The following is a 27,078-nucleotide window of genomic DNA, read 5'->3' as shown; positions in this document are numbered from 1 at the left end:
GTTAGATTTCATAGATGTACTTTATCAAGTGGTGGAATTCTATTTCTAGTTTGCTGGAAATTTTTAATAAGAATGTTCAATTTTGTCAATTTTTTGAGTCTGTTTTTCTCCTTTATGTTAATGTGGCAAATTATATTGCTGGAATAAACCCCACTTAGTCATGCTATCTTTTTTTTCATTGCTAAGTTCTATTTCCTACTATTTCCTTAAGTATTCTTAACATCTATATTCATGAGAGATAGTAATCTTTTTCTTTTCTCATATTTGTCAAGTTTTTTTACCAGGGTTATGCTGGCTTCATAAAACAAGTTGAAAAACTCTCTATTTCTTGAAAGAATCTGTGAACTGAATATTATTTTTAACTTAAATATTTGACAGAATTCAACAGTGAAATAATCAAGGCCTGGAGTTTCTTTTGGGAAAGATATGTAATTATAAATTCAAAATTTTAATAAATATGGAGCTTTTTTTAGATTTTCTTTTTCTACTTGCATCACTTTTGACAAGTTACGGTTCAAGAGGCTTTTGTCCATTTCATAAGTTGTTGAATTTATTGGCATAAACTTGTCCATAACATGCTCTTCCTATCTTTAGTGTCAATAGGCTATGTAGTGATGTCCTTTTCATTCCCAATATTAGTCATGTGTTTTCTGTTTTTTATTTTTTTTAAAGCCTCCTAGGATGTCATGACAAGTCACCATAAAGAGGGTGGCTTGAAACAAAAGAAATTTATTCTCTCATATTTCTGGAGGATAGAGATCCAAAATCAAGGCTCCCTCTAGAGGCTGTAGTGAAGGATCCTTCCTTGCCTCTTCCTAGTTTCTGGTTACTGGCAATCTTCGGTATTCTTTGGTTTGAGGCTGCATAACTCTAATCTCTGCCTCTGTCTTCATTTGGCCTTCTTTTCTGTTTCTTTGTTTCTATGCAGTCTTCTTATAAAAACACAAGTCACTGGATTTAGGGGCTCATTCTAATCTAGTATGATCTCATCACAACTAATTACATCTGCAAATGTCCTATTTCCAAATAAGGTCACATTCTGAATTTCTGGATGGACATGACTTTTGGGGGAATACTATTCAACACAATGTATTAGTCTTGCTAGGTGTTTATCAATTTTATAATTTCCAACACCTCACTTTTGTTGATTTTCTGTTAATTTCCATCAATTCTGCACAAGATCTCAGTCAATATTTTCAAACATTTCTTCAATACCATTCTATCCTCTTCTTCTGAAACACAATTATAAGATTAAGACCATTTAATTTTGTCTTCAAAACTCAGATAGTCAATTCTTTTTATTTTTTTCTGATTTCCAGTTTTCATACTTTCAATTGCCCTGTCTTCAAGTTTATCAATCCTTTCCTCTGTGTAGTCATATTATATTCAATTCTAGAATTTTCTTTTTTGTTTTTCAAAATCTACATGTCTGCTGAAATTCTCCTTTTCATGCATGTTTTCCACTCTTTTTATTAGCTCCTTCAGCATTTTTATCATAGTTATCCACCTCTGATAACTGCAACACCTGGGCAATCTGAGTTTGCTTCTATTGACTATTTCCTGTCTGGATCAAACTTTTCTGCTCCTTTGCATGTCTTTATAATTTCTTACTGTATGCTGCATATTTTCTATAAAAGAACAGTAGGTGTAAAAATAATAGTTGCCTCTCAAAAGGGTCATGCCTGTTTTTTTGTCACGTTTATAGAATGGGAGGCTGAGTTAATATGATTTGCAGTTGAGGTGGAGAGATGAGCTTTGTTGTTGTTCTAGTTTGATTCACTTTATTACTTGCTTCAAAGATTTGAAGTGAACAGGATTTCCTTTCAGCAGGGATTGGGATCTGGTCATTGTGAGATTCTACTGGAACCTTTGTGCTTTTCAGTTGAGCTGCCAGCTATCCAAACATGGGGAATTTCCCTCTGCACTACATTCCAACTGCATATTTTAGAATTTCTGAGACATTCTCTTTATACTCCGATCAGGCCTTCTGAGTAGGTGAACTCTGAGGTGAACTCTATTTCAGATTACCATGCCTTTTGGAGGATACAACTGTTTACATTAAGACCCATAATGCCTCAGAAAGAGTTTTCCTTTGTTTTAGGTCTATTCTACATTCTTGTCTTCTTAATAAATGAGCACACTGTTTCTAAAACCAGCACTCTGGCTGGTTGAAAAAAGGCAAGATTAAGGACAGTAATCCAACATTTACTCAACTTCATTTCACAGTGAATCTGTACAGAACACTGCACAAGAGACAAGAGAAGTTGTCTTTCTCATTCATAAATCCATCGCGCATTTACAATATGACACTATTCTAGAAATATACAATATAATCTTAGGAATTAGGATAAACAGAAACAGAGTTCTTAAATTGTTAGATCTTTAGTTTGGTATTCTAAAATCTGATCAAAAGTGGACTAGTTCGGGCTTCCCTGGTGGCGCAGTGGTTGAGAGTCCGCCTGCCGATGCAGGGGACACGGGTTCATGCCCCAGTCCGGGAAGATCCCACATGCTGCGGAGCAGCTAAGCCTGTGAGCCATGGTCGCTGCACCTGCGCGTCTGGAGCCTGTGCTCCGCAACGGGAGAGGCCATAACAGTGAGAGGTCCGCGTACCGCAAAAAAAAAAAAAAAAAAAGTGGACTAGTTCAAGCTCCTACATGTGATTCTGTCCTTTCCTAAAAATCTTGTTGTCATCAATATACAAACGGTGTAAAGAGAAAAAACTGGGAAAGAGCATTCCTGTTTTTCAAAACCTTAATACGAAAATAGCAAACACATCCATTTCATTTACATTTCACTGGCTAAAATTTGGTTTTATGCCTATACTTAATTAAAAGGGAAATGCAGTCTTGCTGTGTCTCCAAGGACATAGGAAATATCTGCTAATTTTGTCAGCTTAAAACCTCCTATTCTAAAGGCCAAACATTCAAAACAAAATTGATTGAATTGAACTACCTTAACCGTTCATCCAAGCTACTATATCTGACAGTGGTGGCAAGGCATATTTTGAGGTAGGATATGGTTGTCTTCCACTAATTCAGCCTTAAGATGAGGGATGAAGGCACATTCAAAAATCTCTTTATTTATAATCCCTTTTTGAACTTATTCATATTTTCAGCCCATGTTATTTCTAAAGGTAAAAGTTAAATAATGGAATTAAAATACTATCCAAGTAATACTTTTTGTTTTAAAATAATTTAATGTTGTTAGTATACCTCTAAGTCTAATATTCTAGTATGGATGTACAAGTCCATGTGCTTCCCTGTGCCATCTCCCCCACACATAATTTATAATCTTATAAACTTTGATTCTATCAATTTCCCTCTTACCATACCATGGTCCTTCACAACTTGGAATTACATTTCCTTGAGGGACAGCAATCAGGACTAGATGCTGTTTCCCAGATGTGGTTGCACCATGATTTTCAGAGGCATGATAAAAATGTTTTATGGTTTGTATTGACAATTTTTTTCTAGTGATGCCAGATTTCAATCAATGTTTATTGAAATGTCTCCCATGTTCACTGTTGCTTGAAATAGCTAAATAGTATTTTATTCCATTTTCTCTCTTATGAGTCCAGAAGTCTTCAGAAATACTATTTAGAGTCCTATAACTAGCAACCTTTTCATAATTGAGATCTACGTTTCCACCATATAACCATTTTTCCTAAAATTGCTCCCTCTTACACTTTAAACTTTTTCTTACTATCTTTTATTCTGGCTATGGACCCAATTCTTCTATAAAGATAAAACTTGTTAATCTTCGTCAGAGATTCTTTTGCAAACCAGTTTGTCACTGGGCACTTCCAGATGAGCATTTTCTTCTTTTGAATTTTATCTGGCATCTGTAAACCATTCTCTATCTGCACAGATAAGGATCCAAGTAGAAGCTATCCAATCACTTGCATGACCAGAGAGAAAGAAAATTATTTTGGTAGATGCATGTATCACAATTATTCTGTACCTAGTTTTTCTGGATTGCTGATATTGTCCTTTAGAATTTGGGTTGTATAATATAAAGATCACATTCCATTAAAAAAGGCTCACCATTTGCCTGTTCAAGGCTGCTTTTTCAAGTAATTATAATTTGCTATAAATGAAAATCTTCACTCTTGAGTGCAGTTTGAGGTGACTTTTATTTTAATTATACTTACTGTTATTCACAAACTTCTCAGACTTGTGTAGGAACACTAACCATTGTCTTATGCAAAACACAACTGGAGTAAATTTACCTATAGCTACTTTTCTCATTCATTAGTAATTAAAATCTCATATCAGAGACTAAGCTTCATGAAACTATCACAAGCATGTGTATACACCAGTTAGCATACTATCTGGCCTTGTGGCAGGAATCAAATCAATATCTACAGAATCTCTTGTGCAAAGCTTAAGCAATAAAAGTGCTCACATGAATTCAGGTCTGCTTCCCTTTAAAGTTGGATTCCAGACGAAATAAATTTTATAAAGACTATAAGAAATGTATTAATATGGTAAAACTATTACTTCAAAACTCAATTTTAAAGGAGCTGTTGAGCACTGCTGATTATTTGGGGTCCTGAAACATATCTCACATAAGTGCTCCAAACAAAATATGATTTGTAATGTTTTTTAAAATGTGAAAAGCTGGATTTTGCAGACTGCTTGGTGCATTTCTGGTTGTTTCTCTTAAAAAAGTAGAAAAAAATCTACAATTTTGTAGTCCTTTGGTTTTATTTTCTGGGATAAAAAAGTATAGGCATAAATGTTTTTTCACGGTCCTCTTGAAGATATCCTTTAAAACAACACCAAATGGCTTAATTCATGTCTCTTGATTATCAGGATTCTTTGATATCACTGTCAGCCTTGATTAACTGGTTGAAAATTTCAGAGCAGAATAAGTAACTTTCATGAATATTTCCCCAATCCCTGAGAATCATAATCACCATAGGTATATTTTGTCCTTTCATCATACATCTCTGGAAAGTAGCCGTGTTCGTTCATTGTTAATAGGGCAAGGAGCAGTGTCATAGAGGGTTAATCCATGTAAAGTGGCTTCTACCCGTAAAGAAATTTTCTGGAACAGAAAAGAACATTACATACAGAAGTTTGCTCCTTAAAGACAGATCACATGTTCAATATTTTCTGAGGAATACCTTTTGGGATTAGGAATGTAAATCAATTCTAATGAGTAACAAGAGAGAGACAGCTGTTGTACTGCTGTAGTACCAACAGAAATGGGAAAAATAAGCTTCTTTCCTCAGAAGTTCCTTGGTGTTCTTTGGTTTCTATGAGGAATCGGTAAAACTAAATGTTGAGGATGGCCTATGTAAATGTAGGCAGAGTTGATAAAAGTTCTCTGAATTTCTGCAAATTCAGTTGTTTTACAACCCTATTTTCAAGACTGGACCTTGCTAACAAAACACTATTTCTCGAAACACAGAAACAATTCACCTGAGAAGTTCCTCTTCCAGCATTACTGCTTAAGAAGTTAATTTTCGAAAAGGCAAGAGTTGCTATAGAAAGCTTTCTTATTCCACCTGAAGGAGGTTTGACTGCATAAATCTAATTCTACATTTCCTTACCTGAAAATCACGAATGTAAGTCAGGAAAAAACCGAAGAAGGAAAGTGACATAGACCATTCTGCTGCAGTAGTGATCATGTGAAGCACATAACCCTTAAGTGACAACAAAAAAAGAATAATTCTATGAAATTTCATTCAAATGATCTATAATTTTTCTCAAATAAAAAACCTGTAATATTTATAAACCAATCTGTGTTCTGAATATCAACCCCTGATTTATTTAACATATCTCTAGAATTAAAGGCAGACATTAGAAATAGTCCTAAATGATCTATCATAGTTTCATCCACAGCAAGTAAAATTTTCATTTGAATAACTAAGACAGGAGAACCTCTACCCTACAACCAAGAAGTTACTACCTTTCCCAAAGCCACGAGTCATTAAATGCCACTAAAAAAAGTTTAAGTAAACGATGCTCATGATAAACTTAGTGCTATTTTTTGAGCATTAAATAATATATGGATTCTAATTAGGAGAACCTAGTAAATTATTTCATTTAGTTATTCTCACAAACATGTCCTATCTAGGGCTGATTCTTTAAAAATAATTTAAAATAAAATGCCACCTGAGTGGTTTGTGAAAACAGATGGACTCATTTTATTACCTATTCAAGTATATGTCCCACCTCGCTTTTTCTCAGTATCAGAGATGCTATGTCCATTCAGATATCCACTATATTGGAACCCAAATGCAGAGTCCATAATAATAAACTTCCAGATAACAAAAAGTAGGAAAAGAAATTTTTTTCAATTCAGAAAACAAGTATTCTACTAATAAAAGATTTCAGTCAGGTATACTGCATACTATATCCACCTTTAGAGAAGTCAATTTCTGAGAAAACTCTTTGCCATCACAATTCTCTTCAGATTTTGAAAATGTTCACAGACCACAAAGTGACAGGAGAATGTGGATGGTTCTACATAAACTCTATCATTTATAGAAAATAATCCTAAGACATCACTGATTCTTCTACTGAAAAACTTTTATTGTTAGTAGTGAAATGAAAAATACATCAAAATCAACCAAAACAGTCATCTTTACTATAAAACTAAGTTTTATAGACTCTCAGTTCTTACTTTGTCCTCAGGATTCCAATGGAGTTTCTGTACTATATCAGCACCAAAACTGCCACTGTACAAAAGTGATGAACAAGTCAGCACTGTAAAAAAAGTAAGTCAAGGAAGAATCTCAGGGAAGACCTGTAAGTTTAATTTAAAACAAAACAAAAATCTCTTTAAAGATATAAAAGGATTACACATACATTTGTTTCCAAGGTCCAAACCCATTTCTTGAAGACATCATGTTACATGGCAGTAGTAAAATTTAAAATGTGCCCAGAAGATTACTATGATGCATAGTCAATCCCTCTTTGCTCAATAATTCATTAGTTCTATCATAAGCTTTTGCTACATAATTGTTCTCAAGGAGGGCACTAACTAATCCTTCCTGTCTTTGAAGTAAGTATGACTAGGCTAGACATTATCTTTGTTTCTAGCTCAGTCACTAGGTCCCATGTAAATATTTGAATTTCACGTTTCAAATTCTTTGATTTAGGGTTTACTAAACCCAAGAATATCACCCACAAAAGGCCTACTTACAATATGCCAACAATGTTCACTTAAGTTTTGTTATTCAATTCCAAGTGTAGCCACATTCTACAGCAAAGGATACTGCTAAATGCACTTACTCCACACCAGATAACCAACAGTAGTCTGATCCAGAAGACTTGTTTGCCGTGAATTTTGGGCTGCATTTGGTAGGAAAGGATAGTCTGAACAAACATGTATAATGAGCCCATGCCAAAGGTGAGCACAGCTCCACATACATGTACAGCAAAAAAGGTGGTTTTCTGAGAAGTAAAAGGAAGAAATAAGTAAATAAAAGAAACCCCAAACGCATCGACAACACAATATTTAAAAGCACAAGCCCAGCGATTTCAATAGGACATTCACTGAGTGGAAAAGCTCTGCAGATTCTACAAATTATTTCCTGAAGTAATTTTCCCTCAGTACTCAGCATAAACCTGAGAATTACAGTAATCCATATTACTTCATATGCTACTACTGAAAACATGATAGTAATTATTCATTTACACATTAAATAATAAACTTTAGAAATAAGTAAATTCCATAGTATACTAAATGGTGATATGGGTTATAGAAAGAGTAGAACAAGTTAAAGAAGACTAGGATGCTTGGGAATGCAGGGGGTAGGGAGTCTCAACTTAAACTTAATTAAAATCTAAATGCAATTTAAAGGCTCAACAAATTAAAACATCCCCCCTTGTCTCTAGTTTGATTGGTTTTGATAAATTATACAATGAGGGATTACCATAAATTGTAGTTATCTTCTCCTTTACCTTACTCTTTGTTTTCACTTTTTAATTAATTTTTTTCCTTTGCCTTACTCTTATCAGTATCCATTTACATTTTACTCTATATGTCCCTGTTTAAAAGTGATGACAGTAGTTCACCAAAAATTCTACTATCAAAGGCCTTTGGTTGAACTGTATTTTTCTAAACTGATGCTGTCTGTATGTCATTTGCTTGAGAAGGTACTATGCAGCACTTGGTAAAGAGGGTATGACGAAGGTAACAGGAGAAGAGAGGTTAGGTTAGGGGTTGGTTCCCTCCTTCTACAATCAACTGTGCTAATTCACATAGAGTCCACTTTTTTAGTTGAAGGTACAAGAAGTTTCTAGTATAAAGAAATAAAAGGTTATAAAGCAGAAACTCACACACCATTGTAAAGCAATTATACCCCAATAAAGATGTTAAAAAAAAAAAAAGAAAGAAAAGGTAACAATTTATTTGCCAATGGCATTGGTTTCCTTTTGGAGAGAGAAAGTGCTACTTCGATAAGGTTTGGGGTGTTTTAACTGGCAATAAGTTATGAGCATTGGGAAGGGGAAAAAAGTCATTGTTACTACCACTCTGGGTAACAAAGAAAAAAAAAACATTCAGCACCCATAAAACATAATACAAAATGGTAATATCTTCTTGGTTCATGTGAATTTACCTATATATGTAGATATATGGATAAAGGCTGCAAAAATGAAACTGACTATTTTAGGGCTAAGAGCAAGAATATGGGTGAATTTTTCTCCTTAAAAATATTCTCGTATATATTTGTTGACTGAAGAGAAAAAAAAACACAACCTAAAAGTTGAGAATTATATTTTATTTGGCAGACTTTCTGAAGACTTCAAGCCCAAGAGGCAGCCTCTCACATGGCTCTAAGGGACTGCTTCAAGACAAAAGGGAGGAGCCAGGACATATAGGAGTTTTACAACAAAGAAGATTACCGTTAATTAAAGAAAACCAGGTATCTCAAATTAATTTTGTGCTTTTCTGTTTGGGAAGATGCAAGAGTCGGGGCTCACTGAAATCATTCCATTGATAAGCACCTTAGCTGTCTAGGGCCAGTATCCAGCCCCATCCTGAGTCCCCTCAGGGTGTACCGTTGGTGGGTTGCTGCAGGCCACCCATCTGTCTCCATCCTGAGTTTCCTCAGGGCTCACTGCCCGGGTGGCTGTAGTGGCTTGATGGCTGCAATACCCTTTGTTTACGGAAATGGCAGGCAATGTTTTTCATTCATATATTGATGAAGCTAAATACAGATATAGCCTGACCAATGCCCACATGTGATCAGTACACAGTTCCATCAACAAAATCCTGTAGTTAAAAAGAAAAATAAAGAATGGAGAGCATTTACTACTGTATTTTTATAATCAAAAGAGAGGTATATAAAACTGGTTTTAACTGGCCAGCACTTCTGCTTAATCCATTTTAGAGACTAGGAAAACAGCAAAAGATCTTGAAACGGGCAAGAGATTATTCTTTCAATGGAATACTAGAGCCTCTGGGAATGGTTCTACAGAAAAGTGAATTTTATTTGTCTTTGATTAGGCTATTTTGCAGAGAGAACTTGTGCAATGATGGATATTATGTGTATAGACAAAAGTTAACTTATTGAAAATGCATAATAACACAAATAATCCATATGAATAGAAATGCATATTGTGTCCTATTGAATGAAATTGACTATCACTCTGTGAATAATGATCAGTTTCGCTAGCTTTGCATCTATCTGTGAATTCATTTGAGCATTCCTTATCTGACTATAAATGTGTGGTACTTTGATTTCTCTTTTGAAGTGGTTTGTATTACCTACTATTCCTCTCATTAGTAAATTAAATACAATCTTTGACATGTACAAAAGTCACGATTTTATCTTCTTTAAAAATATATCATTTAACAAAGACAAAAAGGTATTCTTTGACAAGGACAGAGAAATTACAGAGATATGTGTGGTCAGGGGCAAATGTTTGCTATAGAACTTAAAAACTATGTATTGAGTGGCCTGTAATCTTCACCTAAAAGCAGTTAACAAAATTTAAGAACTAATCTTTATTCCTTCCAAAGTCTCCATGAGGATAAATTTTCTAGGAAGGGAGAATGTCATGTGACAACAGAGGCATAAATTATAGAGTTATGTTGCCACAAGCCAAGAAATGCCAAGAATTATTAGAAGCTGGGAGAGAGACATGGAATAGATTCTCCCTCTGAGCCCCCAAAAAGGAACCAACCCTACCAACACCTTGATATCAGAATTCTGGCCTCCTGAACTCTGAGAGAATAGATTTCTGTTATTTTTAAGCCACCCAAATTGTAGTATTTTGTTATGACAGCCCTAGAAAATTAACATCGATTTCTGCCTAGTTATCCCTTTCAAGTTTCCTTGAGGATGAATATCCTAGTGCCAACTAAAGAATGTCGCTCGCCATCTGGCCCTACAAGGATTGAGTCATTAGCCACGGTAGTCACTGACCTTCAACATACTCTGAAAGGAGCTCAGGGCAGAGATCAGGAATGAGGCACTCTGCTCTGTGGAAACTGGCAGAACAGGCCTTCAGACAGTTAGATGTTTTCAGGAGACAATTTTATGAACCCAATTTCTTGCTTCTTCCCATACTTAGAAAAGCACTAAGATCATTAACTAAGATATCTGTGCCTTGTGACTAGCAGAGACCTTCTACTGAGATGTGTGTTTGACAGCACGTACCCTTTCTCCAATAACACATATATGCTGACCTCCCCCCTTAACCTCTTTGGAGCAGTCTCTCAGAGCTATCTCAGAGGCTGCCTCCGGGCTATCGTCCTCAGTAAGTCCCCAATAAAACTGCAACTCACATCCCTCACGTTGTACGTTTTTATTTCAGTAGACATCAGGAAGGGAAATATTCCTAGGCACTGAGGACACATATTTGTTTTGCTGCATGTTTTTTTTTCTTGTGGCTGTGAGGCTTGCAGGATCTTACTTCCCCGACCAGGGACTGAACCCGGGCCCTCAGCAGTGAGAGTGCAGAGTCCTAACCACTGGGTCACCAGGGAAGTCCCTTGCTGCGTGTTTTTATACACACTTGTTTTCAAAGAAATTAAATATGTATTTTTTTAAGTCAGAGTTTTTGTGCTAAGTACTCTGTTAGGTGCTGGATATACAATGGTGAACAAAACCACTGAGCTATAATTAGTGGAAATATATCAACTAAAATTTTTTTAAATAAATCTAAAAAACATAGATAAAAAATTAGACTATAAAAAGTGCTGCACAGAATTAGTTTCCAGAGGCCTGGAGAACATAAAGAAAGAAAACCTGAAATATATAGGAGGAAATCTATTGACAAAAAAAGACTTCCCTGAGGAAATATAGTCTGCCTACATCTATTTAGGCTTGGGGCTGTGGAATGTGCAACAGAAGAAACAATGTATGAAACAGAGTAAACCAGTCTTATTTAAGGAACACAGAAAGACCCCGTGTTATGTACAATATTAGGAGGGGAATGATGTAGAATGAGGCCAGACAGGTAGAAAGTAGCCAGATCACAAAAGACCTTTGAGTTAATTAAGCAGTTTGGCAGTTTAACAAATTATTTTTTGCTCTCTTGATTCTATCTCTTTTCATGTGACCTTGGACCTGTGAGCTTTAAACAGTGGTACAAGGAAACAGAATGAGGTGTACATATATTTCCAAAAGATTACTTTGGCTGAGGCATCAAATTAAAGGGATGTAACAGTGAATGCAGAGGAACTATTAGGGAGGCTAGGGCAGTAATCCAGAGGAGAGGTGATGAAATCTAAACTGGTTGAGAAGGAGATGGCAGAGACAATAGAAATGAAAATGGAGAGAAGCAGATGTTTTCAAGAAATATTTAAGAGATAAAACCAACAAGTCCCTACTTTAAAACAAAGTTCTTGCCTCTCTTCCAAGTTAAGCTCTCTAACTGTAAACCATTTATAGACCTGGTTTGTGTACAATTTTTCCATATATGAATCAACTAGAGTTTGTCTCTGCAAGAGAGAAGTGGGGACAGGAGAAAGAGACAATGCATTCACCACTTTAAATAAGCAGTGAAAATTTACATTAGAAAGGAAGGAAGGAGAACTGTTTGATATGTAGGTAATGCTACAGGGTCTGCTTATAAATAGGGTCCAGCAATAATTTGCAATGGGTGCTATTAGGAACTGCCATTGGAATTTACTGGACTGTGTAAAAAAGTATTAGTTACTAACAGGAGTAGTATGCTATATGTGGAGGTCACTTTGGAATCCATTTTTACCATACAGTCATGAGATATTGTTAAACTGATCAAGGGATAACTGGAGCAAAGAATCACTATCCATATACTAAAAACCTCCAAATGACTTTTTTAAACACTGAGCTATACAAACTGATTAGGGAAAGCAGGACCCTATTTGTGGTAGACAGCTAGCTAGTTGTCCACAAAAGTTTTTGTGTCCCTTCCATAGCATAGAGATGCCCTGGGAACTGATGCCCAGCAAGATTACATTTCCCAGCCCCTCTTACATCTAGCAAAAAGGAATGCCAGTGGAATGATGCGAGTCACTGCCAGGTCCAAGTTTCTAAGAAGTAGGGGTGAATTGTGCATGTTCTCTTTGACTGTTTCAGGCAGCTAGATGCAGAAGACCACAGAGTTTTAGGGAATTGCAGGGCCCAAAGATGGACAGTGTCTGGGCCTTAAATCACTGTGGGAGGAAGGCCATCTATCAACCAAAAATACCTGCACTGGATGCATGTATGTAAGAAATAAACTTCAATTGTGCTGTATGTGTAGGGCTGATTCATTTTGTTGTGCAGTGGCGGCTAACACAACATTATAAAGCAACCATACTCCAATAAAAATTAAACAAACTTCAATTGTGTTAAGCCACTGAAATTTTGGACTTCGTTATAGCAGCAAGCATTACCCTAATATCCACTTGGATTATACTTAAAGAGTTTACTAGTATTAACCATTACTAAAAAACTGAAAAATAGGAGCATTCAATCAGAAGCATTATAGGAATGGAGAACTTTGAATAAAAAAGAGAGATGGAATATGCCTTTATACATGTATTTGTATGATGAGGGTGTGTTTGTATGTCTGAATAGCTACTAGATGTCGAAACTGAAACTCTAAAGACTGCAGGGATTAATAAAAAAAGCACCATATGCTTAGGATGCAGCTGGTATTACCAAAGACTCCTCTGAAAGAATGTCAGTAGAAAGGAACGTGGAGACTTTACAAATATTTGCTGAAGGCTGACTGCTACCTTAACATAAAGAATTCCCTGAGAAAAAAACTGGAAAAGCTATAGCTCCTCCCTTGACTTCCTCATTTAAGTGGCTGGGCACCTAGGGATGCAGGCAATAAACAGGAACATCTAAACAAGAATATAAAAGAGGTAAATGAGTGTGACTTGTTAGGCATAATAAAAAAAGAGTTTAAGTCTGTAATTGTGTCACTTATAATTTATGTCAATTCTCTCTGGTCTTGGAGTAATTTCCAACTAAGTAGTAATAAAGAATCTAGTAAGTAAAGAGTCCTGAGGATCTTTAAAAAGTTATAATAATTTGTATTTGTTCAGAAGATTACTGAGAATGAATTTTTCTAATTTCTAAGAGGGTCAAGTAATTTAAAGGCAGTGGATTCCATTTTGTTAAGGCAAAAAACAATAACTACATGTAACTGAATCTTTCAGGTTTTCTTTCTTAGCATGTATTTTTATGTACTTCAGGAAAATACCTGTGCTGAGCTAAAACACAAACCTGGAAGTTTGCCACAATAGAAAGTCCTAAACAACTCAGTAATCCAAGTACAAGGCCAGCCTTGTTTAATTTGATGATACGACTCTCTTCAGGATTCAGAGCATGAACTTGCTTATAACGAACATAAATGGTCGCAATGCCTGGGAAGAGATAATCGGAAAAACAACAAAGTAATAAATAACTAAGGAATAAAGTTGCCAATAAAGAGCTCACAAAGGTCACTGCTATCCAGAAACATAGTTTCCTTTTAAAGCTAATCTGATAGAAGAAAAAACAATAAAAAAACAAACAAACAAAAAAACGGCTGTAGATTTTAAAGAACTTTTAAAGTTGCATTGTGAAACTACTGCTACCTCTGTGTGACTGAGCAAGTCGTTTGCCTCCCATAGCCCTCATATTAAAAATATTTAGGAAAGGGCTTCCCTGGCGGCACAGTGGTTAAGAATCTGCCTGCCAATGCAGGGGACACAGGTTGGAGCCCTGGTCTGGGAAGATCCCACATGCCACGGAGCAACTAAGCCTGTGCGCCACAACTACCAAGCCTGTGCTCTAGAACCCACGAGCCACAACTACTGAGCCAGCATGCCACAACTACTGAAGCCCGTGCACCTAGAGCCCATGCTCCTCAGCAAGAGAAGCCACCGCAATGAGAAGCCCGCGTACCAAAACGAAGAGTAGCCTCCGCTCGCCGCAACTAGAGAAAGCCCACGCACAGCAACGAAGACCCAATGCAGCCAAAAATAAATAAATAAACTTATTTATTTATTTTTAAAAAATTTAGCAAAAATTTAAGAAATTAAGTTTGATGTTTTCTGAAAATCTCTAGAAATAAATTTTACATAAAACACAAAATATTCTATATGATTAGCATTAAAATATAAAGTAATTAGTTCTAGAACACATATAAAATGAAAGGCAAAAAACACCGAAGGATTATTTGCCTTGCTCCCATTTCATTTTATTTCAAATTACTACAACTTGGCTCAATCAGATATAGCAGTCAGTTACACAGAAAAATAAAACCCACTTGACTGTCCTTATTGTTTAAGAATCATTTTTTTAACTTCAATGTTTTACCTGACCAAATAATAAACATCATATGGAAACATGCAAATATTTTAAACAATCACGACTGATGGAAGAAGTATTATTTTAGTAAACCATTAATAAAAAAATTGGTTCAGGGACTTCCCTGGTGGCGCAGTGGTTAAGAATGCACCTGCCAATGCAGGGGACACGGGTTCCATCCCTGGTCCGGGAAGATCTCACATTCCGTGGAGCAACTAAGCCTGTGTGCCACAAATATGGAGCCTGAGTGCCACAGCTACTGAAGCCCATGTGCCTCAAGCCCAGGCTCCGCAACAAGAGCAGCCACAGCAGTGAGAAGCCCGTGCACCGCAACAAAGAGTAGCCCCCACTAGCCGCAACTAGAGAAAGCCCACGTGCAGCAACGAAGATCTAACACAGCCAAAAATAAATTAATTAATTAATTAATTTCAAAAAAATAATGAACAGGAATGTAAAATACTGTAGTAGAACTCAATTTCTTTGGCATTAGAATATCACTCAAAAATCAAAACACGGTTCCACAGCTATTCTCAAACTTCTGAAGTGTTTATCATAAAGGAATTTTGTTGGGGTCAGCTGTGGTCAGTGTGTTTACAGCTCTTTGTCCTTTATTGGTTGCTTAAGAAATCCACTTAGGGCCTCAAGGAATATTTGGTTATACTTTACAACTTCTATAAGCAAGTATATTTGGTTATACTTTACAAGTTCTATTTCTATAGTAGTCAAATAGCCTTATAGGTATTTTTAAAAGATTTCCATAATTTAGCATTTCTAGAAATTATTTTTACTTTAAAAGAAACATATCTGTGATCAATGATTTAGTGATAACATTCCTTCAATTGTAACCAGAAAGTAAAATAAATAACCCAACAGTGTTGAAAGAAGAAAAGGGCAATTCAGCTATTAATTTTGATTGTTAAAACCACTCTCACTACTTACATAAAACTGCAGCAATATTTAACATTGCCCCAAACAAGCATTTTTCTGGAGCTACCGTACCAGTGTCACTGAAAGAAAAAAAAAAAAGGTATGAGGATTTCTCATATTAGATTTAGTATACACATGTATTTCTTCTAAGGGATAAGAAACAAAAGGGGTTATTTCAAATCCTTTATCTTTTTATAAACCTATGAGCTCAACTCTTACATAATGTTATAATAAGAACATGATAATTTGAGCTCGCAATAATTGCCTTGTTCACCTTTTTCTTATATCACTTAAGGTTATTTCTTTTTCACATAATAGAAATCACTATGAATTGATAAAAAAGCTATCCTTATTTATGTTAAGGCTGCATTATTAACTTACATCAGTCAGGTGGCACGTTTACCTGTCTCATCTGAATATTCTCTAAACACCAAAGGACCTTTCATGATTCTTTTGGCATCTGTTATTCTCGCCTATAATTCAATTAACACCTAATCGTTTCCTGATTAATTTTAAAAAATATTTATCAAGCACCTACCAGCATTGTCAGACAGCATTTTAGGGACAGGAACACAGTGGTAAGTACAAGAGACCAAGCCCTTACCCTTCTAGAGATTCCACTCAAGACAGCCTTGCTGACTCACACAGCTCTCAGTCCAGACTTCTATTAAAATCACAGATGACGCTCTGCTGCAATATGTCTGTTACATGCCTGTCTTTCAGCGCAGGGTGAAATGCATAGATCCTGATTAATAGTCCACCATTTACTACTAACTGGGGAACCTTGAGAACATTCTTTTATATACCTCAGATGGTTCCCTATCTGTGAAATGGGGCTATCAATTCCCTCCCAGCCTCATCAGATCAACATGAGGAAACAAAACTGTGGTCGTGCATGTGAAGTGTCTAGCACAGCAGCAGACACACAAGAGACACCCAGTAAATATTAGTTCCTTCCCCTTCTCTCAAACTACTGAAAAGATTAAAAAGACAAACTCTTTAGCCTCAAATTGAAGTACTATAGGAAAGAGGTAAGAAGGATCTCAATTCAGACAATGTAATGGGAATAAAAAAGAAATGGAAAGTCATATCCGCTAAGGAATCAATAAGATTTGGCGAACATTTGGATTAGGTTTAGGAAAAGTAAAGCATCAAATATGAATTCTAAGGATTGCTCCTTCCCACTCTAAAATGTTTCTTCAGACACAAAAGATTTTGTTACTCTTGATCACTTTCAGGGAGTGCGGATTACGTTTCGTTGTTGTCGTTCCTTCTACCTTTCAAGTTTTCAAGAATAATGCATATGTATTATTCTTATAATCAGAAAAAAATCCGTAATTTTAACAGTCATATTCCAAATGATGCTCCTGTTTTGGATTACCCCATAAGTAAATAACAGCACGCACTTCCAAGATGGCTGGCTAAGTGTGCTCTGGATCGGAATGACAAACTGGCCTAGAAGTGAAAACACGCATCAGCATCGCACTTCAACCCAGTAGTCATCAAACTATTTTGATCACACACCGTCCAAAAAAAAATTGTCTGATCATCATTATATGTTATTTATCATATTATTATACATATACTAAATATAAGTTTAAATAGTTTTTTTTTTTTTTTGGCCGCACCGAGTGGCTTGTGGGATTTTAGTTCCCTGACCAGGAATTGAACTCAGGCCCTCAGCAGTGAGAGTGTGGAGTCCTAACCACTAGACTGTCAGGGAATTCCCAAATGTAAGTTTAAATATTTTGAAATCAAAAATACATAGAAGTTCTAAAAAATTCTTCTTATACCCCAGTGGCTAGTCTCATGCACCCTACTTGAGCATTCACTACTTGAACTAAGAGAACACCTGAAGCACACTTGCAGTGGAATTGTTTTTGAATTGTGAATTGTCTTTGAAGTGAAATTTATATTTGGTTATGTCTTTTGGGGACTTTAATAATTAAGCCTTTTAGGTAGGGTCTATGAACTGAAAGGAATTCTGCAGAGTATCTAGTCTAACTCAACCACTGAATTTAAATATATCAGAATGTTGGAGAAAGTTCCCCGTGCAACAATACTAAGTTCATTTGCAAAAAAGTTAAAAGGTAGAAGGACAGAGACAGAAAAGGAAGTGCCTGGGGTCATATCGATCAGAGAATCACATGCAGTACCATTAGAGAACTGAAAGTGAAAAAGAACTCAAACAGACAAGTTCTCTAAGGGGAAATAAAAATGCTGAAGGACGCTCAGGAATATGTATGCTCTCCTGGAGTTACTAAAGAATGAACTGGCTCCTTAAGCTGCATGTCCCTCTAGCAGAGTGGTAAACAGAGGTGACTACTTATCAAAATTATTCCTAGAACTGGAAACTTAAATTCTAAAATACCTTTGGATTTTGTAAATCTTCCCAAAGTGGACTCAATTTGTTGGTGTCCTTTGTGCTACGCCATACCATAGCGGTAACAACAAATGTAATGGCAATGCCCTGACCTCTTCTTGACATTTAAAAAAGATAAATTTAGCCTTTTGGTTTATCATCCTTTAAAAGTTCACTATTTTCTGGGTTGGAAAGGTTATTTTTCAGAAGGTAAACAAATAAATAAATGCAACAACTACAACAAACAACAAAACAAACCAAACTCTGGAAGGAAATCAACCAAACCATTAATCGCCTCTGGAAGGGCAGGAACTAGAGGGAGGCTGGAAGAGTCTTTCACTTTTTATTTTTATAATCACTCTAATAGTGTTTAAAATTTGTTATAATAAGCACATATTGCCTTTATAATTGGGGGGGGAAGAGGGTTATGGACATAGCACACGCAATTGAGTACCCATACTTACATCATGAGTAGTTTTGAAATTTCAAAACTATTATCAATAAATTTAGATACTTAATGTGTCAGAAAGATCTAGGCAACATGTCATATATCAGCTCGGTGCTTTGTGACCGCCTGGAGGGGTGGGATAGGGAGGGTGGGAGGGAAAGAGATGCAAGAGGGAAGAGATATGGGAACATATGTATATGTATAACTGATTCACTTTGTTATAAAGCAGAAACTAACACACCATTGTAAAGCAATTATACTCCAATAAAGATGTTAAAAAAAAAAAAAGAGTAAGAGCACAGTCTCTAGAATCAAATGGCCCAGTCAAACTGAATCTTGGTTCCATTAATTACTGAGTCATGTGCCCTTGGACAAACAACTTAATCTCCCTGGACCTTATTTCCTCCTCTACCAACTGGGGGTAATAGTTCCTGCCTCAAAGGGTGGCTGTAAGGATTCAATTATTTAAGACCTGAAGAATGCTTAGAACATTACCTTGTACACAGTAAGTGGATCAATTAATGTTTGTCATTATCATTATTTTTTAATATTATTATCGTTGCTCTAGCATTTTTTAATGGTAAGGGGAGAATAATTCCAATTCTGTCTTCTGAGACCTCAAATAGTTATTTGGAAGACAAGGCACTGAGGTGTCATAATTCACTAAATGAACCTTAGCCCTCTGTCTCCACATTTCTCTATCACATAGAAAGAGCCAAATACAACTTCCTTTTTATGTCCCTTTCACTGTTGTAATATCAAACATAAAAGTTGAATTTTAAAATGTTAAAATTGAATGTTGGGTTCAATGTTCAAATATGAATGAGACATACCATTCTCCATAAAAGAATACATTTCACTGACCTGATATAAGGCAAAACAGGGTCAACATGGTGAAGTGTTATAGCAGTGATATATGAAAATATGAAAGCAGCAGCCGTCCAAATTACAAGGGCTGAAGGAAGGAAACTGAGGCCTTGCTGAAACCACCACATCTCAAACACGTCTCCTGAAGCAGAGAAAAACAAATTAGAAAAGATTATTCACACGTATTTCATCTATTCCGCTTTAGCCATCCCATCCCACAACCTTGTACTTATCATCCTCAGCTGTTTCACTTCTCATCGGCCCCCACACCATCTACTGACACCTGCTCTCCTTCAGCTTCTCAGTTAATGGAACCAAGATTCACCCACTTGCCATAACTAGACACTATCTTTCTCCCCCATCTTTCCACACACAACCAAGTACCAAGGACTGTTTATTCCACCTCCTAAATTTCCTCAAATCTACTCGTTCTCCCCATCTTCACTGCCACTACCCTACTTAAACCACCATCATTTCTTGACCAGATAATTATTATAACCACCTAGACTTGACTTTAAAAATCAGAATGAGCCTTCTAATTCTAAAATACCAACCTGACCACTTTATTCTCCTCCAAAGAACCTTTTAGTGCCTCCCCTATGCCCTTATAAATTGTCCTTCCTCCTTAACATGTCTATAAGGTCTTTTTGTTGTCCAATCTCTACTTAACCTTTCTGTATTCCTCTCCCACCAGTTCTGTCTGCTCCTAGTTCCTTGCCCTAGCTATCATCATCTTCATCATCATTACAAAAGCAAACACAGTGTTTACTGTGTCAGCAAGGCTACTAAACACCTTAAATACATGATCTTGTTTACTCCTCACAACAGAATTACAGAGGTTAAGAGAACTGCCCAAGGTCATAGGGCTGCAGTAGAGACAGGACTCAAACTCAGGCAGTTCCAGTCTAACACCAATCACCATGCTATACTGCCGCAGCAAACTTCTTTCAGATCGTCAAGTGTGTCATGCCCTCTTGCGCACCTTTGAAACTTGGTGCACGTTGTTTTGCCTGGATGACTAGACTACTATGGTGTCACCCCTCCTGCCCCACTACCACCAGTTAACTGCTATACATTTTCAAGCCTCAGCTCTTCTAGCCTCAGCTGAGTGTACCTGCTTTGCTCCCAACAGCAGGCTCACTTTCCCAACCAGGTCATTCATCACATTTAACTGTTACTCGCTTGTTTGGTTCTATCTTCCTCAATAAACTTGAAAGGGCCTACATATACACATACCACTTATCACCATTTTCTCCCTTAAATTCCAGACTGACGATGTTAGTAAGTAATAAGAGGTCAATAATATGAATTAGAAAATATTAATGTATTTGCATGCACTTAATTAAAAAGAATAAATACAGAAATATTTTCAAATTATAAGAAATTACTCCTACGCATGTGAAAATAATTTCGTATTTGGAGGAGTATTTTTTCATAGTGTGATGGACTGAAATTTAGTATTTCCCAAGGACTCTGTAAAAACTTAGAATTCTAATCTCCACAATCCTCCAATATGCTCAGCTTCCTCATCTCAGACTGACCTTCCAGATAATAAAACCTCAGCCATTTTTGACTTGTACTTGTCATTTACTCTGATCATCTGACTTGCTAAAATATGTACATTTAAATCTTGCCAAATAAGTTTCTTTTCCTTTATCCCTAAAGTCACCATTATAAACTTGATTTGAGTAATTTCCTGTCTGAATTGTCATAATCTCTTTTCTGTTTTTTTTTTCCTGTCAGCCCTTAACATTCCATCAATTTTACTCTTCTGTTTAGCTAATCATGACAGTTCCTTGCCAAGTTCCTATAGGACTTTCCCCAACATAAGTTTATGGGACAATAATTCTCAATTTCAATAAATTTTGATTAACTTCTAAAATCTTTCATGTTTCTCCCTTCATCTCTTTAAATGTTATTTTGTTTTTTGTTGTTGTTGTTTTTGTTTTTGTTTTTGCGGTATGCGGGCCTCTCACTGTTGTGGCCTCTCCCGTTGCGGAGCACAGGCTCCAGATGCGCAGGCTCAGCGGCCATGGCTCGCGGGCCCAGCCATTCCGCAGCATGTGGATCTTCCCGGACCGGGGCACGAACCCGTGTCCCCTGCATCGGCAGGTGGACTCTCAACCACTGCGCCACCAGGGAAGCCCTGTTTCTGATAAATTCGATTCTAAAATCTTTAGGAGTCTAGTTCCGTATTTGTTGGTTCTGCCAGCCCTTGTACATGTGTTTTTCTGTTTTTGACTATGAGCTCCTGTTTGGATGATCTTAACTGGGAGTATTCTAAGAGGCTTAGATTAAGGGTGAATCATTCCAGGGAGGGTCTGTATTTACTTTTGCCAAGCACTCTGGCACATTACGAACCTGGGCCGACTTTTAATTTCTTGGCTTCCAGGTTTTTTAGACCATGTAGATAAGTAAATTTGAACCATGAATCTGAGTGATGACAGGCCCTGTAGTTTCAAGTTCTTATGTGGTATCTTTATTCCCCCACCTGGAGCTGTGGTGAAAATGAACAAATTTCTTAGTGATCCCCCTTTGCCAGGAAGGAGGTATTTTTCCTAGCCCACCTTTCACTGAGTGTATAGATTTTTGAGCGTCCTGGCTGATTTGGGGGGAGGTGGTTCTCCAAGGCCATGAGTTGTACAATTTCAAGTAGAAATATTTACATTTTACTTTTTATGAAAAAGTCATCCCCTGACACACAGGCATCATCTACACAAACTGTATCATGTGAATAGTGTCTCTGGAAGTTGTACACCTGGGAGGTCAAAGGGGTATGAATTCTATCTCTCTACCTTGGGTGGTGAGCAGGGGGAGCTTATCATTTACCTTTGATTGTACTTTATTTCAAAGGCCCCAAAAGAGACACACTACTGGTTTACTACTCTGGTGTCAGCTCTCTTCGACTTTTTAGTCCTGAGAATGTTTCTTTCCTACGTGAACTGCTATGCATTTACAAGGCTAATATATTCAGCATTTCGGTGTTTTGGCAAAAGGGATTTTCAAAACATTTTGTCCACCCCATTGCTAGAAGTATGACCTCTTTTTTTCAAAACAAACAAACAAACACTACAACTCCCAGAACTCTGTGGGTCGCATTAGTCTCAGGTATGTTGGAAGGAATGGTCCCAGCCAGGTTCCAGAGTAGTAGATAATGTCAGAGAAGAGAGTAGGAGTGGTAGAGATAGATGTCAGAGGATTTCACTGGAGGGACAAGGAGGCGATGGTTCATTTCAAAGTTGAGGGAAAGCACTGTCTTCCTCTAGGGAGAATGGGAGAGCCTATTTTATTTTATTTTACTTTTTTTGGCCACCCCACACAGCTCACGGGGATCTCAGTTTCCCGACCAGGGATTGAACCTGGCCACTGCAGTGAAAGCCGGGTATTCTAACCATGAGGCAACCAGGGAATTCCCACATGACCTCTTCCTTTAATTGTTTTTTCATGTCCAAATCCTTCCTATTCTTCAAAATCAAGCTGAAATACCATCTTCCACACACAACCTTCCCTAATCCCTTTGCATCTGGAAATAAACACCCCTTCCTCTGAGAACATTTGATTTGCACATCTCTTACAGCTCATTATCTTCTAGAGTATAAAAGTTTGGGAGGGTGTCTGAAGTGGATAAAATCCTTGGTGAGGGATTTCACTTCTCTGCCCAAGCAGAGAAGAGGGCCTTGCTCATAAAAATTACTCAATAACCCAAACCAAATTCTCATAAACCCCAAAAAGGTTCATTATTTTTCCATTTCAGTTAACAGTACAGGAGATCCCCGACTTAACGACAGTTCAACTTAGAATTTTTCCACTTTATGATGATGCAAAAGCAATAAACATTCAATCGAAACCTTACTTTGAATTTTGACCTTTTCCCAGGCTAATGATATGCAGTACAATATTCTTGTGACAGCGAGATGCAGCTCCCAGGCAGACACAAAAATCACAAGGGTAAACAACCGATACACTTACCACCATTCTGTACCCAGACAACCATTCTGTTTTTCACTTTCAGTACAGAATTCAATAAATTACATGAGATATTCAGCACCTTATTATAAAATGGGCTTTGTATTAGATGATTTTGCCCAATTGTAGACTAATGTGTTTTGAGCAAGTTTAAGGTGGGCTAGGCTAAGCTACCATGTTCCTGTAGGTTATATGTATTAAATGCATTTTCAACTTATGATGTTTTCAGCGTACAATGGGTTTATTGAGACATAATCCCATTGTAAGTGGAGGAAGATCTGTTCGTACTACCGTTTTTTCAGGCTATCCAGATTCTAAGGCCTCAGAGTAACCTTAGGTTTTCTCATCCAAAGCCCTCACATGTTGTCGCTAAATGACGGCATTTCTACCTTCAGTCATTGGCAACCATTCTTCTTCCTAGTTGCCAGTGTAAACACTCAAATCAGATTCTCAATTCTCTTGGCCTATTTTTTTCTTCCTATCCATCCATTCTATGTGCACTGCCAAATTAACAGTCCTAAAACATTTTTCTGCTCAAAAACGTTTTTTTAAATAAAATTGTGCAAACTTGGGCAAACTTCATTAATTTCTCTGAACCAGTTTCTCCTTTGAAAAATGGCAATAATATTATTGGTAAAAGCTGCACTGTCTAATATAGTCACCACTAGCCACATGTAGCTATTTAAATTAAAATTTCAATTGATTAAAATAAAATAAAATTTAAAATTTCAGTTCCTCAGTTGTACTAGACACATTTCAAGTGCTCAAAAGCCACAGGTGTCTAGTGGCTACCATATAGGATGGTGAAAATATGGTACATTTCCATCATCGTGGAAAAGTTCTATTGGACTAAGCTGGATAATTATTGCAGGAATTACACTGACATAGCACAAGTAAAGAACCTAAACACATTGCTGATACCGGTAACTTTCAGTAAATGGTCTAAAATAATACCCGCTTCAGAGAGGTTTATTCAAGAACTAAATAAGATAATATATGTAAAGATGCTCTCATAGATGGTCAATAAATGTTTGTTCCTCTTTTAGAATGTAAAAGACAAATTACCTGTTTTACAAGTTCTCAAAATCCCAGTCTTCAAATCTGCCCAAAACTGCACCTTTTGTAAATCCTGAAATCCACACACAAAGAAAATAGAGGTTGTTTCGACCCACAGGCTTTTAAAACATGTAAAATTTCAAGTCAATGCACCAATATTGTTCATGGATAGAACACTATGCTATAGTATTATTAACGTTTTCTCTTTTTCTTTAAAGAGTTGACACTTGTGTATTTTATAATGATGTACCATCTGGAATTAAATAATATTTTAAATCTGGGATATCAATTTTCTCATCCTTTCTCACATTAGACATCTTTCGCTGATCTCAAAAAGGATAAAATAAAATGAAAAACACTGAGTTCCTTCCCACAGAAGGAAAGACAATAATGAGGAAAGAATGATAGCTTATTATTAAGCCAAATAAAGCACTGACTAGTCCCTGTGATGCAATGGAAAGAACACAGCTGTAAGATCAGATTTATCTAAGTGCAAATCCTAGCTTTATCACATCCCAGCTGTATGATTTCTGGCAAGTTACTTAGCTTCTCTGAGTTTCAGTATTCTGATTTGTAAGGTAGCTCTGTTCCTTAGAGTAGTACAGAGTAAGCATACAATATAATAATGAAAGGTGATTTGTACAACCACAATTAGCCACAGGGATGGGGAATGACAACACTTCATTCTTTGTATATGTGAATCATCTTGGATTCCTATCTCCTTAGGCTTTGAGGGTTCTAGTTATCTAAACCGACAATTTAGAGGAAAAGCAGGGCTTGAAATAGTTTACCAGTTTGCTAAGGACTACTGAGAAATTTAAGTGCACCGACTAGGTGAGGAAGACTACTATTGCCTATGTATCATCACACTGGAAAGCTGGAAGCTTGGCTGGCTAACTGCCAGCCAAGCAAAATTAGAATTTTAATGGTTAACAATTTAAGAAACTTTTCAAGATACTTGAAAATATGCAGGAATAACCTTCATATAGTAGTGAAAGTGTTTAACAAAATGTTCTTGCATCACTCACCTATCTCTGCTTTCCTTGAAGATCCGTGAATCAGAACTGCAGTTACAATTTTTGAATTTCACCAATATTTAAATGCCACCAGTGAAAAGATGAATTCCTTACGCTGTCTCCTCTAAGTGGTGACTGCTTAGGAACAATAAAAAAGTAAATTCTGGATATTCCAAGTGAAGAAATAAAGCCCTAGGTACACAGAATCATGCCCAATGCAAAGCATAATAGTAAATGGTTATTTTTCGAAACTCTAATTTGGCCTTCTAACAAATGTAATATTCTCGTAACGGTTAAAAATTAAATAGTCTAGAAAATTAAGTAACTGTTTTACAAGTTGGATCAAATGTTACAGGGAGAGAAGTCGGGGAGAATCTGATGATGCACGGCAAATTAGAGCTGCATTTGGGTACTGATTTACAAATTTAAATTGGGAGAACTAGGAAAATGTGGTGTTTTGTAAATGTATCCTAATGTAAGCACGGTTGTGAGGATACAAAGGACCAGCCATTTACCTTTCTGTATTGGGCTTCCCGCGACAAAACTCCGCGTAGACTTGAGCTTCGAGTAAACACAAGGTCACCACGTACCTCAATTTCAAACCTTCCTCCCCCTTCTCCCCCCAACCCCGCAAAAAGGAATCTGAGCCCAGGAGTGACAAAGGGAATGCATACTCAACCACTGTGTTTCGTGGGACTGGGGCTAAGGTTCTCGGTAACCGCTTAAAACAAATAAAACCAAAGAATTATTTACACTCACCGCTGCCTTCTTCCGGAAGCGCGAAGCACTCGGACGAAGAGCTGGATTAACGCGTTGTTTGGTGCCGGGAAAAGATGCGAGAGGCAGAGCTCGGTCGGGCTTGGGGCAAACGGGGCGCGGAGAGGAGGGGAGCTGGGGGGAGAGAGCAAGAACCCGGACGTAAAGGTGAGTAGCGGAGACCTGAGCCCAGCCTGCACCCACTCCCGCCCCCGCCTCCCCAAGGCCCCCTCGCAGCCCGCCTGCGGCTCTGGCCAGCACCTGGTCCCTCTCCCGCGCGTCGCACAGCGTAGTCTTTGGAGGCAGGGCGAGCTGGCACGCGACTCGCGCGTCCACCGCGGGGGTGGAGAGCTCCCGGCTCCGCTTCCCTACTCGCCCGATTCCATTCTCTGATACACACCCCTTAGTGGGAACTAGGGCCGGTCCTCATCCCCTTTTTGGCCTACCTTGCTTGGATGTCCCTGCCTGTACGGACGGCCGGCTCCGGAGGCTGCCGGCAGGACAGAGGCCCAGAAGCGCGCACCCGAGCAGCTAAGCCGGCCCTGGGGCGCGCTCACCACTAGGGAGTGCGCGCTCGCACCGCCTCCTGTTCCGACCCTATATCCCTTTACGGCAATCGCGAAAGTGTCGTGAATGTGCTGCCGCGGATCAGAGTCACTCAGTCGGCTGGAGGCGGAGGTCTGTTTCCAGGGGTGTGCTTTTGGGGGCCGGGGTAAGGCTGCGGGGCTCGGTCTTTGGAAAACGGCCAGGGTGTGAAGGGTATGTCCGGGGACACGACTCTCAAGAGGGCTGGAGAGATGGCTGCAAGCTCTGGGGTGGGGCATTGGAATATAGCTGTGTATGGACTCGCGCGAGGCAAACGCAGTCCTGCCTCGCGCTCGCTTGTGGGGAGGGCGAGGGGCGACTGCTCCTATGGCCCCGGATGGAGAGATTGATATGGGGC

General features: G+C 37.7%; 2 protein-coding genes across 7 annotated transcripts in view; one reads left to right on the top strand and one right to left on the bottom strand.

Annotated features, from left to right (window-relative positions):
• Positions 1-2,641: 2,641 nt before the first annotated feature.
• DRAM2 (DNA damage regulated autophagy modulator 2) lies at positions 2,642-26,746 on the bottom strand. 4 transcript variants are annotated; one of them, XM_060301411.2, is made up of 11 exons: positions 26,582-26,746; positions 26,139-26,270; positions 25,392-25,517; positions 24,373-24,436; positions 19,339-19,483; positions 15,677-15,744; positions 13,670-13,809; positions 7,232-7,409; positions 6,637-6,719; positions 5,561-5,653; positions 2,642-5,052 (listed from the first exon to the last, which is right to left on the bottom strand). In XM_060301411.2, exons 5-11 carry the CDS (start codon positions 19,467-19,469, stop codon positions 4,945-4,947), a joined length of 801 nt encoding a protein of 266 aa, XP_060157394.1. In that variant the 5' UTR covers positions 19,470-19,483; positions 24,373-24,436; positions 25,392-25,517; positions 26,139-26,270; positions 26,582-26,746; the 3' UTR covers positions 2,642-4,944. The 4 variants fall into 4 exon arrangements, with proteins under 4 accessions (XP_060157394.1, XP_060157391.1, XP_069902254.1 ...); XM_060301408.2 differs by having other exon boundaries at positions 25,392-25,514; XM_070046153.1 differs by lacking the exon at positions 26,582-26,746 and adding an exon at positions 26,397-26,425 and having other exon boundaries at positions 25,392-25,514.
• CEPT1 (choline/ethanolamine phosphotransferase 1) overlaps positions 26,732-27,078 on the top strand; it is a 36,082-nt gene continuing 35,735 nt past the window's right edge. Inside the window, exon 1 of one of the 3 annotated variants that reach the window (XM_030869003.2) lies at positions 26,732-26,813. The gene's annotated coding sequence lies outside the window, so the exon portion shown is untranslated. Of the gene's footprint in view, positions 26,895-27,078 lie in introns of all 3 variants that reach the window. The other 2 variants (XM_030869002.2, XM_030869004.2) reach the window with 2 other exon arrangements.

Source organism: Globicephala melas, chromosome 1 (genome assembly GCF_963455315.2).
Source record: "Globicephala melas chromosome 1, mGloMel1.2, whole genome shotgun sequence".
NCBI lineage: Eukaryota > Metazoa > Chordata > Mammalia > Artiodactyla > Delphinidae > Globicephala > Globicephala melas.
This window is presented reverse-complemented; position numbering and strand designations above follow the sequence as displayed.